This window comes from Ammodytes marinus (genome assembly GCF_949987685.1).
Source record: "Ammodytes marinus genome assembly, chromosome: 9".
In the NCBI taxonomy this organism is placed as follows: Eukaryota; Metazoa; Chordata; class Actinopteri; order Uranoscopiformes; family Ammodytidae; genus Ammodytes; species Ammodytes marinus.
This window is the reverse complement of record NC_137213.1, coordinates 31,893,820-31,909,254: the sequence shown is the minus strand read 5'-3', so window position 1 is coordinate 31,909,254 and position 15,435 is coordinate 31,893,820. Positions and strand designations below refer to the sequence as shown.

At 37.4% G+C, this 15,435-nt stretch overlaps 2 protein-coding genes across 2 annotated transcripts in view; both read left to right on the top strand.

The window, feature by feature from the left end:
- The first annotated feature begins 2,995 nt into the window (after nucleotides 1-2,995).
- On the top strand, nucleotides 2,996-6,393 carry LOC307255570 (uncharacterized protein). The gene is made up of 4 exons (XM_080034261.1): nucleotides 2,996-3,260; nucleotides 4,476-4,627; nucleotides 5,058-5,202; nucleotides 5,889-6,393. Exons 1-4 carry the CDS (start codon nucleotides 3,119-3,121, stop codon nucleotides 6,176-6,178), a joined length of 729 nt encoding a protein of 242 aa, XP_079890387.1. The 5' UTR covers nucleotides 2,996-3,118; the 3' UTR covers nucleotides 6,179-6,393.
- Nucleotides 6,394-11,163: 4,770 nt separating this feature from the next.
- The window catches only part of vcpip1 (valosin containing protein (p97)/p47 complex interacting protein 1), a 13,723-nt gene continuing 9,451 nt past the window's right edge, over nucleotides 11,164-15,435 (top strand). The window contains exons 1-4 of the mRNA XM_080034662.1: nucleotides 11,164-11,629; nucleotides 12,132-12,332; nucleotides 13,048-13,439; nucleotides 14,753-15,009. Of these exons, the coding sequence (XP_079890788.1) occupies nucleotides 11,313-11,629; nucleotides 12,132-12,332; nucleotides 13,048-13,439; nucleotides 14,753-15,009 (1,167 nt within the window). The 5' untranslated portion in view covers nucleotides 11,164-11,312. The remainder of the gene's footprint in view (nucleotides 11,630-12,131; nucleotides 12,333-13,047; nucleotides 13,440-14,752; nucleotides 15,010-15,435) is intronic.

The following is a 15,435-nucleotide window of genomic DNA, read 5'->3' as shown; positions in this document are numbered from 1 at the left end:
CCGTGTAAAATAAGCCATATGTCAAATGTATTCATATTCACTTATGCAAATTTTCGGAACAGGTTAGACATTGAGGCCTATTAACTCTGACCTCATATGGTACCTCGTGCAAACTTAGCTAGCGAACACCGTGTGTAATGTTTCAAACTAAACTTATCTACAAGAGAAAGTCAGTATAGAGACAATATATTGTATACAATTAACATGTTACTAAACACAGCAGCATTATTGTTGATTTAACTTACTAGAATGTATCCGATGGAACTTGATTACCTCACGTTATCCAGGCTTGAGATGTCCATGGTCTTGATGGCTGAAATCTGGCTGAAATCCGGTTTGGTCCAGTAGTCAAGCGTCGTTGTGTTTAATGCGCATGCACGGCCTTGTACGTAACTTTGAAATTGTACCTTTGTCAAAACAAGTTTTTCTTAATTGAGCTCATCAAATATATTTATACTTACCAGTGTTTTAAAAAGAAAACAAATAATGTTTATTTGGATTGATTGACTAATTATTAATCAGTTGAATACACAACCTTACAATTTTACATTTGTCAAAATAGATATTTCTAATTGAGCTCCTAATTAAAAATAGCCTTATTTAACACTAGTTTGAAATAAAAAAAAGTTATTTTATAAATAAAACAAAAAATGGTTATTTGAATTGAATCACGAAATAATAATCAGATGAAGTACGTCTTAAAAACCTTTTTCCAGTGAATGTCCAGCTGGGTGAAGGTAGTAGCCAGCAGAGATCTCAACCCTCTATGGGGGTCCCGTAGAGATTTGTTTTACATTTTTAAAGTGAAATGCATGAATCTGGTTTCACACGTATACATGTTTTGAGGCGGAGGATCCCTCCGACGCTCTCTGTCCAGCTCATCTGACAGCACTCGGCTGTCAGATGAGCTGGACGAGCCGCGGTGTGTGGAACACAGCATTCAGTTTTGATCTCTCTCCACTATCAGACTGGCATCACTCATTTGACTTAGTAACTCTAATGTTGTTAGGTATTTATCTTCATCTCTCTATGGTAAGAGTTTATGAATGACTGCACGTACAGTTGTCAGATTGTGGACCCCAAACAATGCCGTTGCCTAGCAACTTGATCGAAAATATTTAATTTTCCTGTGGGGCGGTTGAGTAGGAAAAGTAACCTGTCGATCCATACCCAAAATCTTCCCGGGAGTTAGTACTCATCCGGGCAATTCGCCTACCCAAACTTGCATACCCAAACCACATACTCAAATTGAACTCGACGTCATTGAAAATGAGGGTCACCCCTCAATTGGTCTCTCGAGGATAAATAAAAGTTAAATGAAATGAAAAAGTCAAAATGAGTATGAGTAAGACGTTAGTATGGCTTTCCATACACAGCCAGTAGCTTAACACAATGGCATTGATTGTAGTGGGAACAGTTGTAGTAGTGAAAGTAGCAGTTTGGTCTGAAACAGAGTGTTGTTGCAGTCACTAGAGGGCAGCATCGTAAAGGTTTTATTCTTTACAGCAGCACAGAACAGATTCAAGGAGAAAGCAGTCTTATCTGTCCGCCCCAGGGGCTGATGGGAGATCTGAGGACCCGTTAGAAACCACGTGCCCCTCGTCTCGTCTCACAGCTCGACCTGGTTTGGCCTCGGCTGCGTCAGAGCGCCACTTCTCCCCAGGTTCACCAGAGGAAACTCCACTGCACAAAATGCTTTTCCTCCAAGCTGCTGCTCTGTGCTGTCTGTGTTCAGGTGAGGGTTTCCAGCCAATCAGGAGCCAGCACACTCAACCTTTAACAAAACACTGTCACACTGACCTCCATCTATCTGTCCCACTGTTTCATTCATACTTATTTACTTCTTATTCTTATATTGTTTGATTTGTATTGTTGCCTATACCTTGTAGCATTGAGCACATGTTCTTACTTACACTTATTCCTTTCCTTCCTGTGTTTCTATTCTAAATTGGACCAAACTGTAACAAACTGAATTTCCCACCGGGATCAATACAGTATTTCTGATTATGATTCTGTGTCTCTACAGCGCTGGTTACCATGGCAGCAGAGCTGATTCAGGACGACTTCACAGTGACCAGGAGAGTTGGTGAAACAGTCTCCATCAGCTGTAGAGGAATTCACCAGTGTGGCGCTCCTGATACGACCACTACGTTTGTGCGCTGGTACCAGAGGAAAGACAAAGAAACATTCAGACCGGTTCTGGATATCAAACTGGAGAAAGGAACTGTTGATAAGAAAAGTGATCGGAAAACTGATACCGTCGATCAGGATTCATACAATCATCCCCAGAAGAATGATTTCTCTGCCGTGAGCATAAACAACGGCTGTGAGTTAAAGATCAAGAAAGCTAAATTCCTCCATTCAGCCACGTACTACTGCACCTGTGAGAAGAGTGCTACTCACAGTGAGAAATTATCCCTGAAGCCTGTACAAAAACCAACAGCCGTCAAACAGTGTTAGTGACAGGAAGAGAGCATAGCCATAGCATAGTGGAAGCTTGGGCTGGGAACTAGGTGAGAGGCAAACTGTGATAAATATGAATCAGGGAAGACATCGAGCAAAACTTCGAGATGATGCCAAACAGATATGACGTGAGATTGTGGAGAGTTTTCCAGGTTTGTGGTCAAGAACCAAAGTGGACTTCAGTTATGGACCGACAGACATTACCATCCATAGAGAAACTCTAGCCTGGTCCTACCAGACCATCGTACTTCATTTAATTTGTACAGAAGGTATGGAATCTTTTAATTGACAAATGTTCCCCCATTTGAAGGCGGGTGTCTGCTGAAGTTTAAAACTATTGGATCTGCCCAGTGCCACTCTGGATCTGCCAACCAATCGCATAACGTTTGGTCGTGATGTATGCTTCTAACTACAACTGTAACCGGCTTCTGAGCCATTCCTTCCTTTCGCTGATTGGACCGGCAGAAATCTGGCCGGAGAAAACCCACTAAGATCCTGCACACCCAGACTGACTACTGAAGAGAAATGAAAATTGAGCAGAAGTATGTAGGCTGCCAGGCTAGATAAAAACACTGCTAGAGTGTCTGAAATAAAATAAAAAGAAGAGACGCTCATGTTGATATGAAACATTAGATAAACATCATGCAGCTGAAACATGATCCTGGCTCATAACTTGGACTGGTTCACCTCAGCTGACACATTCAGCAGCAGACAGGTTTTTGTATCAGTGTTATTCACTGTGAGAGGAGGAGACGGCCATCTCATCTTTGGACCTGGAACTAAACTGTATGTAACAGGTAAGAATAAACAATTATTTTCCTCGAATTGTTATAGTGAACAAGTTGTTTTTAATCCGTTCTTGTTGCTTCAGACTTTACATGTTTACTTTTTCATAATAAGTAGAAAATTCTTGCAGCCATGAAGCTATTGAAAACGGTTGATAATAACTAAAACGATTTATGCATCTCACTGCACATTAAGTTATTCTTTCTCATCAAACTGATTCTTCAAGAAAAAGTGATATTTTTACCCAAATTACAGTACCTGCTCATCTCAGTTGTTTTAATTCAGTTTCTGCTGCTTCAGACTTTACATTTTTAGTTTTTGTTTTAATAATTAGAAGAAAATAATTTCTGCCGTGAAGCTATTGAAAAAGGTTCATGATTCCTGAAACTGTTTTTTAAATCTCACTGAACTACTGAGGATATTATTATTTTTTTTTGCACAAGATTACATTGATTTTTAGAGGAAAATTTTTTTATCTCGGCAACGTAAAACAAATATACAGTATCTGATCCTCTCATTCGGCACCTTCTCTTGAAACATAATTAAATCTGTAAGTAAATGTTGTTTAAAAGATTATAACGTTAATATGTTGCATTGGACAAATGTGCATAACTTATTTTCAAACAAATGGTCAAATTTGTATTTTGTAAATTAAGCTTGAATAGGATTTTACAATAAAAAGAATTCATGCGCAGTAATTTTTCTATATTTGATATAATGTATGGCACACACATATATCATATCTTATATCTTAAAATACATTTAATAGTAAGAATTTATAAGACATTTAATTACAGTAAATATATTTAGAAATATTATTTGTGATAAATTATTATATTACTTATTATAGGATACTGCATATTGTAATCGAAAAAATTTAACAAATAATTTTTTGAGAGTAAAGTTAGAGCGACGTATATGGTGGTAAGTACTTTATATTAAATGTCATACATATTTTAATGTAAAAAATTTCAATAGCTTTCTATGTGAAGGTGAAAAAAAAAAAAACTTATAGGGGTTCACATATCACCCTTATATAGAAAAATAGTTTTCCCCTTTGCGGTAAATTGCATTATTATGATTATATTATATTATATTATATTATATTATATTATATTATATTATATTATATTATATTATTAATAAATAATTGTATTTTTTTAATTTAATACATATTGTATATATATTTTCTTTCCGTCCGTGTGTGTTTATTTTATGCTGTCCAGGTGGTGTTGATAATCAGGTGGTGAAGCCCGTGGTGAGCGTGTACCCAGCAGCATCCAGCCAGAGCTCCCTGCTGTGTCTGGCCTCAGACATGTTTCCTCCTCTGGTCAAGTTATCCTGGGAAAGACAGAAGGAGAATGGAGCTGTGGAGAAGGTCCATTGTCTACTTTATTTGATCTGTTTTGAATTCTATTGTTTAAGTGTGTTTTTTTTAGTGTTAAGGGTGTGAACTATTTTCATTATAATTTTTTGGACAAACTATACAATAAGGGTACATTTTGTATTTTTTTTTTAAAGATTATTTTTGGGCATTTTCAAACTTTATTAGACAGTACAGAGTTGAAATGGGGAGACAGAGAGAGAGAGAGAGAGAGAGAGGGGGAATGACCTGCAGTAAAGGTCCATGGGTCAGATTTGAACCCGCGACCACTGCAACGAAGGCCGGAGCCAATATGGTACACGCTCTATCCACTACGCCCGATTGTGTGTTTGTTTTTGATTTTATATCTGTTTTGAATGTACAGTGTCCCTGAGAGCCATGAAAAGGTGCCTTCAAAATAAAATGTGTTATTATTATTATTAAGGTGACCGCTGATCAGGGAGAGCAGCTCAGACTGTCGGGATGCCCAGCCGCCATCTTAACTATCGGACAAAGAGAAAGCCTCATGTACAACTACAGCTGCTCTGTGGAGCATGAGAGCGGCACAGTGGAGGCACAGACAGGACAAGGTAATGAAGACTCAGTCAGTATGTTTACATGCACAGTTAAGTCGAGCAAGAGTTTTTTTTTTTTTTTTTGGCATTTTTCTTTTGCTTTATTATATAGATTTGGAGAGAGAGTTGAAATGGGGCATAGAGGGACAAAGTAATGAAGGCTCAGTCAGTAAGTTTACATACAGTTACGTCGAGCTAGTGTTATAGTAGCTCAAGCTATTTTTCAAAGAAGAATGGGCAAAAATGTCAGGCTCTAGATGTGCAAAGCTAGACATACCCAAATAGACTTGCAGCTGTAATTGCAGCGATAGGTGGATCTACAAAGTTTTGATTCGGGGGGGGGGGGGGGGGGGGGGGGGGGGGGGGTGAGGTTCAGTATTTTATTTACAAAAATATTTTAATATTTGGATAATTTTCATTCCCCACTTTCCAATAAAATAAATGTGAGTGTGTGGTTGTTACGTGACAAAATGTGGAAAAGTTCAAGGGGTATGAATACTTTTGCAAGGCACTATAAGTGGTGGGATACTGTGTTGCATGCTCAGACCGCTTATAGGTCAGCTACTGCTATCGGTGTATGTGTGTGTGAATGGGTGAATGTGGTAAGAAATGTAAAGCGCTTTGGGGCTGAGAATCGGCTAAAGAAGCGCTATATAAGTCAAGTCCATTTACAATTTTATTTTTGCCATTTTCTGTTTCAGAGAATCCAACTCTCCAACCCACAACTCGTCCAGCATCTCTCCAACAAGCAACTTTCCCTCCAACTATCCCTCCATCCCTCCCTCCATCTCTCCCTCCATCTCTTCCTCCATCTCATCCCCCTTTCCCTCCACTAGAATCTTCCTTCCAGACTGAGTGCAGGGTGAAGCTGCTGGTGCTGCTGTACACGCTGCTGATAGTGAAGAGTCTGGTGTACTGCTGTGGACTCTCTCTGATGATGATCTTCAGAAACAAGAAACAAGGGACCGTCCACCAACGGCACATCGGCTGACTGACAGATTCAAATCTCATCAATTCGTTGTATCTTGTTTTTGTATCTTGTTGTCTGTGCTAGCGCTGCTGTAATTTTGAATTTCCCTGATGAACATTCCCAAGGGATTATTAAAGTGTATATAGTATCTAGAGCTGCAACGATTAATCGACGAATCGATTATTAATCGATTACTAAAATAATCGCCAACTATTTTGATAATCGATTAATCGTTTTGAGTAATTTTTATAAAAAAAATTCTAATTCCTCTGATTTCAGCTTCTCAAATGTGAATATTTTCTGGTTTCTTTAATCCTATTATGACAGTTAACTGAAATATCTTTGTGTTTTGGACATAACAATACATATGAGGACGTCAACATGGGCTTTTGAAAATGTATTAACATTTTTCACCATTTTCTGACATTCTACGGACCAAAACACTACTCGATTAATAATCGATTAATCAAGAAAATAATCGACAGATTAATCGATCATCAAAATAATCGTTAGTTGCAGCCCTAATAGTATCTATCTATCTATCTATCTATCTATCTATCTATCTATCTATCTATCTATCTATCTATCTATCTATCTATCTATCTATCTTTATAACTTTAATCAGCTTTCAAAAATGTCAGTTACAATGGGTTTGACTGTAACACGTATCTTTTTAAGTGTCCTCAAAAAAATATAGTCACATATACAGCTCTGGAAAACATTAAGAGACCACTCCAAAGGTTCGGTGTCTCTCGTTGTACTATTCATAGAATGTTTGAGTAGAATGAACATTTTGGTTTCATTCTATAAACAACTTACAACATTTCGACCAAATTCCATTAAATTGTTTGTCATTAAGAGCCTTTCCATAAAGTAATGTCGAGATGAAAAAAGAAAAATCCAGACTGGTAATTTTTTCTGGAGCTGTGTACGTTTATAGCTACTGAGTGAAAATCATGTGGTATAGAAAAATTACTGTTTTCTCCTCTCCTTTCCCCACATCTTTTTATCTCAATTATCATTTCGATCTGTGTTTAAAAATGTCTATAATGACGTGTTGTATTTGTGCTTGCTTTTTATTGATATATTTTACTGACTTTTATTGTTTGTCCATTTTATCGTCAGTCAACTGTACTGTCTGATGACTATGAGCTTCTAGATACCTGACAAAGTATCTATAGAATAAAAAAAATCAAAGCTTTTAAGTGTAAATCATTTTGTTGTACAATGTTATTTTGATACTCTAGTTTATTTCCACTTTTAATTGTGACTTATAATAATAAACATTTTAAAAGGGGCTCCAGGAACTTTTAATAATTCTAGCGTCCCCTTTGGAAAAAAGTGGTTGTGTTTCTCCTATGCCAGCTATAGTTCCAGGATTGTAATTCATTTTTGATCATCAGAGGATAAATTAGACTGTTTCAGAAATATTTAAAAGTTCCTCGTAGCACCTTTATGCTGGATCATTAGCTGTCTGCTAGATATCGTATCATTAGTATTTTTTCTGCTCTTGAGTTTCTTTTCAATACATTATTCACAGTGGGGCAGAGTCTACAAATCTTTCCATGTAACATTCTCGATAAACTAAAAAAAAAAAAAATCACACTGTCTGCATTTAATGAACCTCCTTCTTTTTATGGATTTCAGTTTTGCTTCAAAGCAAATACTCCGATACAGAATCATCTCCATTGAGTGTGTATGTTGTTGACACCTACAAGTAGTTTTTACTCTGGTCGTAAGTTGCTCTCAGTTTACTTTCACACAGTTCCCCAAACAACTGCACAGGAATATATATATATTTTTTTAAGATTATTTTTTGGCATTTTCAAGCTTTATTAGACAGTACAGAGTTGAAATGGGGAGACAGAGAGAGAGAGAGAGAGAGAGAGAGAGAGAGAGAGAGAGAGAGAGAGAGAGAGAGAGAGAGAGAGGGAGGGGGATGACCTGCAGTAAAGGTCCACCGGTTGGATTTGAACCCGCGACCACTGCAACGAAGGCCTGAGCCAATATGGTACGCGCTCTATCCACTATGCCACCGAAGCGCCAAATATAGACATTATATAAAAGTCAGTATGCTGTTGACACTGTTGTTTCCACACATAGACAACAAAGCTGGCACTTTAAAACTACAGTTAAAAGAATGCCAATTAACTCTCAAAGCTTCATTCATTCTTCATGACTGATTATAAATAAACTCAGATTTAAAATGATATTAACCTTTGAGTTATTCTAAGGCTCTAGTTCTGCTCATTGTTTGTTTGACTTGTTTGTCTCTGTGGTTTGTGTTCTGACGCTCTGATCAATGACAAAGATAGACGACATCTTTATGTACATATTGGAATAATGGATTGGATTTATATTTTAAGCGCTTTTCTCGCACTCAAAGCACTTTTACAGGGTTCCAATACAAACACTTTATGATTGAAAGTTGAGACAGTGAGTACTGAGTGCTGAAATCCAGCTGTAGTTTAACCAGAGTGGATGGTTGTAACTGTCATTGTGATATTAATGTGAGAAAGCTTCAGAGCAGAAACCCACACAGCCCGTCTGCTGCAGCAAAGGAAGTGTTGATTCTCTGTCAACTGTTTTTTTATGAATCCTAATAACCACAGAGAATAGATTCATATCTGCTGCTGTACACACACACGCACCTTATACCACTGAGCCTCCCACCCACACACAGCTGAACTCAAACCCACACTGGAAACAAAGCCTCTTCAACTACAAGTAAAAACAAACAAACAAGTAACAAAACTACATAGTTTTTAGTGTGTAGGTAATGCATATCTAGGCTAGTAGTTACTAAAAAATATATATTTATCATGTAGGTGCATATGTAGTTTTAAATGTGTGTACCTTACTGTAAATAATAGAGATGCTGATTGCTGTTATTGTTCACATTTACATTCCTACAAAAAAAAGAAAAAATTGTGCAAACATTAAATGAAATTGAAAGAAAATTTAGAAAAAGTACTAACTGTATATACCTAAATACATATAGTAAAAATGTGTACATCTTGTTCTAAAATAATTCAAAATTATTTAACAAGGTACAAAATATGAAGAAATCACGAGTTGGTTCTATATTAGAAGCTGATGCTCTTACCTCTTATACAAACAACAGTGACATCTGGTGGACGACATACCACACAACAGTAAATCACTATATTACTGGTATTAATGCTGCTCCTACTTTTAAAAACAGTTCAAAAACTATTTCTGTCTTCAACTAATACGAGACTATAGATATAGGCTATCATAGTATTTTTGCTGTGTATTAATGGGCAGCTTGTATAAAAGTGCATTTTATTCTACCTGTTAAAATGCGACTCACATGGTTGACACACACACACACGGGCCTTGATTAGGGGAATGGAACATTTTCGGGGTGCATTCAAGAGCACTATGTTGTTAGTCTTTTATATTGAATATACTGAATTGCTTTCATAATTTACAAACAGTGACGTGCGGTGAGGTCCTGTCCAGCATCAGAATTTAACCATCTTTTTACCCACACTTATTGCAGTAGCGTAGGCCTACTGTAGCGTCCAATTATGTGTGTTCGTCAGCAACAATGAAAACACAACTGCTCAATTGAATATAAAATGCAGAATGGCTTGCGCTCGGCATCAACTCATCCACACTTATTATTCAATAAACCCCAAAAAAGTTTCTGACTCACCAATCTGACTCCCTGGCTGTAGTGTAGAAAGAAGCAAGCCGATAGTAATCCAGTTTGACTGATAGCACAGCTAGCTAACCGATAGCTAGCCGATCATGTAGGCTACCTGTCCGTTTGAAACGCTCGAACATTGTTTGTTCCTGTTGCTGCTGTAAACCGTCCAAGGCTGGCGCGTGCAGGCCTTTCTCTTGCAATTCATTCTGTTCCTTTTAAAATTATAATCCATCTTGTTAAAAATTCCTCCAGTCTGAAATATCTGCGGGCACGGAACCGACGGCAGCTGCAATGTTGACTTTGAAATCCGCGGGGTACCACATGGAGGTAACGCATGGGGTAACGACGTGAATGAGCGTGGCCGGCGTAATGACGTAGGCCTAAACTGCGTAAATGTGCAGTAAAATATCTCGATTTTAATTGGTCCATGTATGATATGTAGCCTAACGTAAAGGCTTCTACCATACCATATTTACTTCAAAATAAACAGAAATAATCCTGTTTGTTTGGTTTATTTGCGTCCACAATGAATAGGCAGGCTTATTTTGACGTGACTTACTAACTGCCACCTTCATCAAAAGGTCTACACTTTTTTAAAGTAATCGCGGATTACATAGCCTATAAAAATCATAAGAATGAACAGTAATAATACAAATATAAGTTTATTAAATAAAATTATTTATTTATTTTTTATTTTTATTTTTTCGCTGGCCATGTCTGGGTAGTCGGTGCATACCCAGACCGCACGTCACTGACATGTTCTCTGCAGTCGTGTTAGAAGATATTTTATATAACATATATTTTTTAGTTATAAAATGCTTTTTGATTATTGAATAATAATAATAATAATAATAATAATAATAATAATAATAATAATAATAATAATAATAATAAAATATCCACTCTTCCCAAAGGTTATTTATTAATTGATTTATTAATTAATTTTATTTTTTCGCTCTGCCCAAACTGCCATGATTCTGCCGTGAACACAACAAAACATCGCTGTGCCCGTGTTGCATTCTGGTAAATGAAGTCAGCTAAACGTTATCATTGCCTATATCAATAATTTTACAATATATTCAAGTCCTGCTAAATAGTTATTAATTTGTTTTCAAGTGAAATCAATACAAAAAATAAATAAATTGTGTTTCTTCTGTTTTTTTTGTGTAATTATTCAAAAAAGAATCACGTCCTCCAACTACAACTCCCACAATGCCACACCGTGACGTCATCACGTTTCGCAACGGCCACTCCAAACGCGGAAGTAAGTAAGTAAAAAAAAAAAAAAAAAAAAAAAAACAGCCAGCCGCCGCTTCCGTGTTGTTCTTGTTATTATATCTCGGCAAACAAGTGTCGTTGAGAGAGAGAGACTGGCTGCCATGATTCAGTAGACGCTAAAAACTCAAACTATTCTCCCCCTCTCTCTCTCTTTCTTTATCTCTAAAAAAAAACACCCCAAAAAAACCACCCTAAAACAAAATGTCGTTGCTACAGAGCTCAAAGAAAAAGGACAAGCGTATATTGTCAGGTAGCTGCCCGGATCCGCGGTGCGAAGCTAGGTTGTTTTTCCCTGCGCACGGCTCCGTGAGTATTGAATGTACTGAATGCGGGCAGAGACACGAGCAAAAGAACCTGATAAATGTGGAAGAGGTAACAGACCCAGATGTGGTACTTCACAACCTGCTTAGAAACGCCCTGCTCGGGGTTACCGGAGCGCCCAAGAAAGGCACCGAGCTGGTCAAAGTGATGGGGCTGTCCAACTACCACTGCAAGCTACTGTCCCCGGTGCTAACCAGGTAGGCTATAGTGTGTATATCTATCTATCTATCTATCTATCTATCTATCTATCTATCTATCTATCTATCTATCTATCTATCTATCTATCTATCTATCTATCTATCTATCTATCTATCTATCTATCTATCTATCTATCTATCTATCTATCTATCTATCTATCTATCTATCTATCTATCTATCTATCTATCTATGGTTATGCTCAAACCACCACTGCAAGCTACTGTCCCCGTTGCTCACCAGGTAGGCTATAGTGTTGGTGTGCTCTGTGTGTGTGTGTGTGTGTGTCTGTCTGTCTAAACCAAGATAATTTACTTTTTCTACAACGTTATTGTATGGTTATGCTCACCAGGTAGGCTATTGTGTGTGTGTATCTCTGTCTCTGTCTGTCTGTCTGTCTGCTAGCACAGCAAACGGAACACAAGGTTGCATTATATAGTCATATTTCGAAATTGACAAATAAAGCTGACTTGGACTTTAACGTCTTGTGTGTTTTTCTACCAGGTACGGCATGGACAAGCAGACGGGCAAAGCCAAGCTGTTGAGGGACATGAACCAGGGTGAGATGTTCGACTGCTCTCTGCTGGGAGACCGAGCCTTTCTGATCGAGCCGGAGCATGTTTCCACTATGGGCTACGGCAAGGATCGCTCAGGCAGCCTCCTCTACCTCCACGACACTCTGGAAGAAATGAAGAAAGCCAACAGGTACACACAACATCACACTCTGTTTGTCTGTCTATCTGTCTGTCTGTCTGTCTATCTATCTATCTATCTATCTATCTATCTATCTATCTATCTATCTATCTATCTATCTATCTATCTATCTATCTATCTATCTATCTATCTATCTGTCTATCTATCTGTCTGTCTGTCTGTCTGTCTGTCTATCTATCAATACATCCCTTACAGTAGTCGTATAGAGTAATCAGTGAATATCTCCTCACGATCTGCTACCTGTCTGTACTGTGTGTGCACTGAAAAAAATCTGGTGTTAATACAAAGCCTAGGCTCTGTCAACTGGCATGTAAACAAAGAGTATGTCAACAAAGGTGGCCCACCGTAGCTTGCAACATGCCAGTTTACAGAGCCTAGGTTGTGTATTAAAACTCTATTTTTTATTTCACACAGTACGGACAGTGAGCGGATTGTGGGGGGATAATCACAAGCACTTTCCAGTACTGCTGACTCTACCTTTAACTGTATTTTTTGCTTGTTTTAACTGTAAGGTGTCCTTGAATGTTATGAGAAAGGACACCCATAAACAAGTTTGATTCTTATTATTATTATTATTATTATTATTATTATTATTATTATTATTATTATTATTATTATTATTATTATTATTATTATTATTAAATAAGTTCCTATCTTTCCTCCAAACAGCAACAAAACTAATTCCTCTTATTTTTTTCATCAACAGTAACCGTGAGTGTCTGATCCCGGTGCACGTGGATGGAGACGGCCATTGTCTGGTTCACGCCGTGTCTCGTGCGCTGGTGGGTCGCGAGCTCTTCTGGCACGCGCTCAGAGAAAACCTCAAGCAGAACTTCAAGCAGAATCTGGACCGTTACAAGGCTCTGTTCCAGGATTTCATCGATGCCGCAGAATGGGAGGATATAATCAACGAGTGCGACCCCTTGTTTATACCCCCGGAAGGAGTGCCGCTAGGCCTGAGAAACATCCATATATTCGGCCTGGCTAACGTCCTCCATCGGCCCATTATCCTGCTGGACTCTCTCAGCGGGATGAGGAGCTCAGGGGATTATTCTGCTACTTTCCTGCCTGGTTTGGTGGCAGAAGAGCAGTGTAAAGGTATTTATTATTAGTTTTTATTTAATTGTTTTTGTTTAAGACCTACTTCACCGGTGGAAATATGAAGGTGTATTGAGCTCTGAGATCCTATGTAGTATAAATATGCAATTAAAAAATAAATAAATCTGTTCATCCTAGCCTGAGAAAAGGCAGAAAGAGTGTTTTATGGTCTCACTGTCTAACCCTACATTTTCCCTACATGTGTGACGTCACATGGTAAAATGTAGGGTTAGGATTAACAGGACAGCTGGGCCAAGGGAAGACTGAGGGAAGACTGAGGGAAGACTGAGGGAAGAAAAACCTCATTCATTATATTATAATAGCGATTGTATAATGATAGAAACGCCCGGTTTGGTGGCAGAAGAGCAGTGTAAAGGTATTTATTATTAGTTTTATTATTATTGTTAAGATAAGGGAAGGGATGATAGCCTTTATTGTGAGTGTACAGTCACCTATACAAGGAAATTGGGAGTGCCAAGTACTGAAGTTCCATTTTACATAACAGCTCTTTTTAAATGCAATATCTGTGATAATAGAAATATTTTAAGATCTCTTTTTTAAATTCCTAGGTAAAGGACTCTGCGTCCGACTTTAAACCCATTATACTATTTCATTCATATTTGTTTTCCTTTTGTTTAAAGTGAATACGGAAAGCTGAATAAGATAATAAGATAAAAAAAAAATGCATGAAAAAAAATTATGGATTAAAATATTTTGCAAAAAATTTCCGATATGAAATGAATCTTCAAACTGTTAAAAAACTCTTAAACTTCCCAGGTAAAGACTGTCTGCTGAATAAGCCGATCTGCATAGTGTGGAAACAACATTTTGACAACACAATAAATTATTAAAGAAAATTATTGATAAAAACATTTAGAAATTTCAAATGACTCTGGGTCTGACTTCAAACTCTTTATACTATTTAACTCATCTTTTTTTTGTCCTTTTTGTTAAAGCTGAATAAGCCGATCTGCATAGAGCGGAGCAGCAATTCTTTTTGACAACAAACGTTCTCTATAAATCGCCAACTCCACCTTTTTAAGTGCCATTGAGAAAATATATTAAAATAATTATGGATTTAAACATTTCACAAAATGTCCAATGTGAAATTAATCTTCAAACTGTTAACACAAATCTTTAACTTCCCAGGTATTATTATTTGTAATTCTCCGCTCAGGAGGATAATTCAGATTATTGGCAGAGGTGATTTGACACCAATGAGGACATATTTATGAATGAGGATATTGATTTTAGCTAATAAATTACATAAAATGTTACACAGTGTCCCTTTATCAACATTTTAAACTTCCCAGGTAAAGACGGGCAGCTGAATAAGCCGATCTGCATAGCGTGGAGCAGCTCTGGGAGGAACCACTACATTCCCCTGGTGGGCATAAAGAACTCTGTGCTGCCCCGCCTGCCCGCCCGCCTGCTGCCCAAGGCCTGGGGCGTCCCACAGGAGCTGATCAGAACATACATCCGCCTGGAGGCCGACGGCAGCACTGTGATCGGAGGAGACAGAGCTCTGCAGGACAAATACCTCATGAGGCTGGTCAACGCCATGGAAGAGGTCAGGGTTATTTTTATTATTTTTTTAGATTTTAATTTTTATTCATATTTTTTATTTATTTATTATTTTCTATTTTTTTCCTTTCTTTTTCAGTTTTTTTCCAGTTTTCTTTATTTATTTATTTGTATATGTAGGCATACTTTTATTATCTTAATTATTAATATTTATTGTTTTGACTTTCAGTAATTTAAAAAGCAAGAAAGGGAAAGGAGAGTGGGGCCTGCTTTGATTGTTTGATTATTGGGCTTCATATTAGCTTATGATGTTACTTTTAAATATTATTTTTTTTTTTAAATTACCATTTTTAATTTGGTTTGCTAGATATGCCTAACTCTCTTCAGATGCTTTACTATCATGCAACTAACTCCCCAAAGTACACAGTTAGAAGGGATTTCTGGATTTGGGTTTTACAGTTACTTTAAGCAA

What these genes read in the sequence shown, in the direction of transcription:
- LOC307255570 (XM_080034261.1), top strand. Translation starts at nt 3,119, where the DNA reads ATGATCCTGGCTCATAACTTGGACTGGTTCACCTCAGCTGACACATTC. An exon ending in AACTAAACTGTATGTAACAG is followed by an intron (nt 3,261 to 4,475) that starts GTAAGAATAAAC and finishes TATGCTGTCCAG; the next exon opens with GTGGTGTTGATAATCAGGTG. An exon ending in AGAATGGAGCTGTGGAGAAG is followed by an intron (nt 4,628 to 5,057) that starts GTCCATTGTCTA and finishes ATTATTATTAAG; the next exon opens with GTGACCGCTGATCAGGGAGA.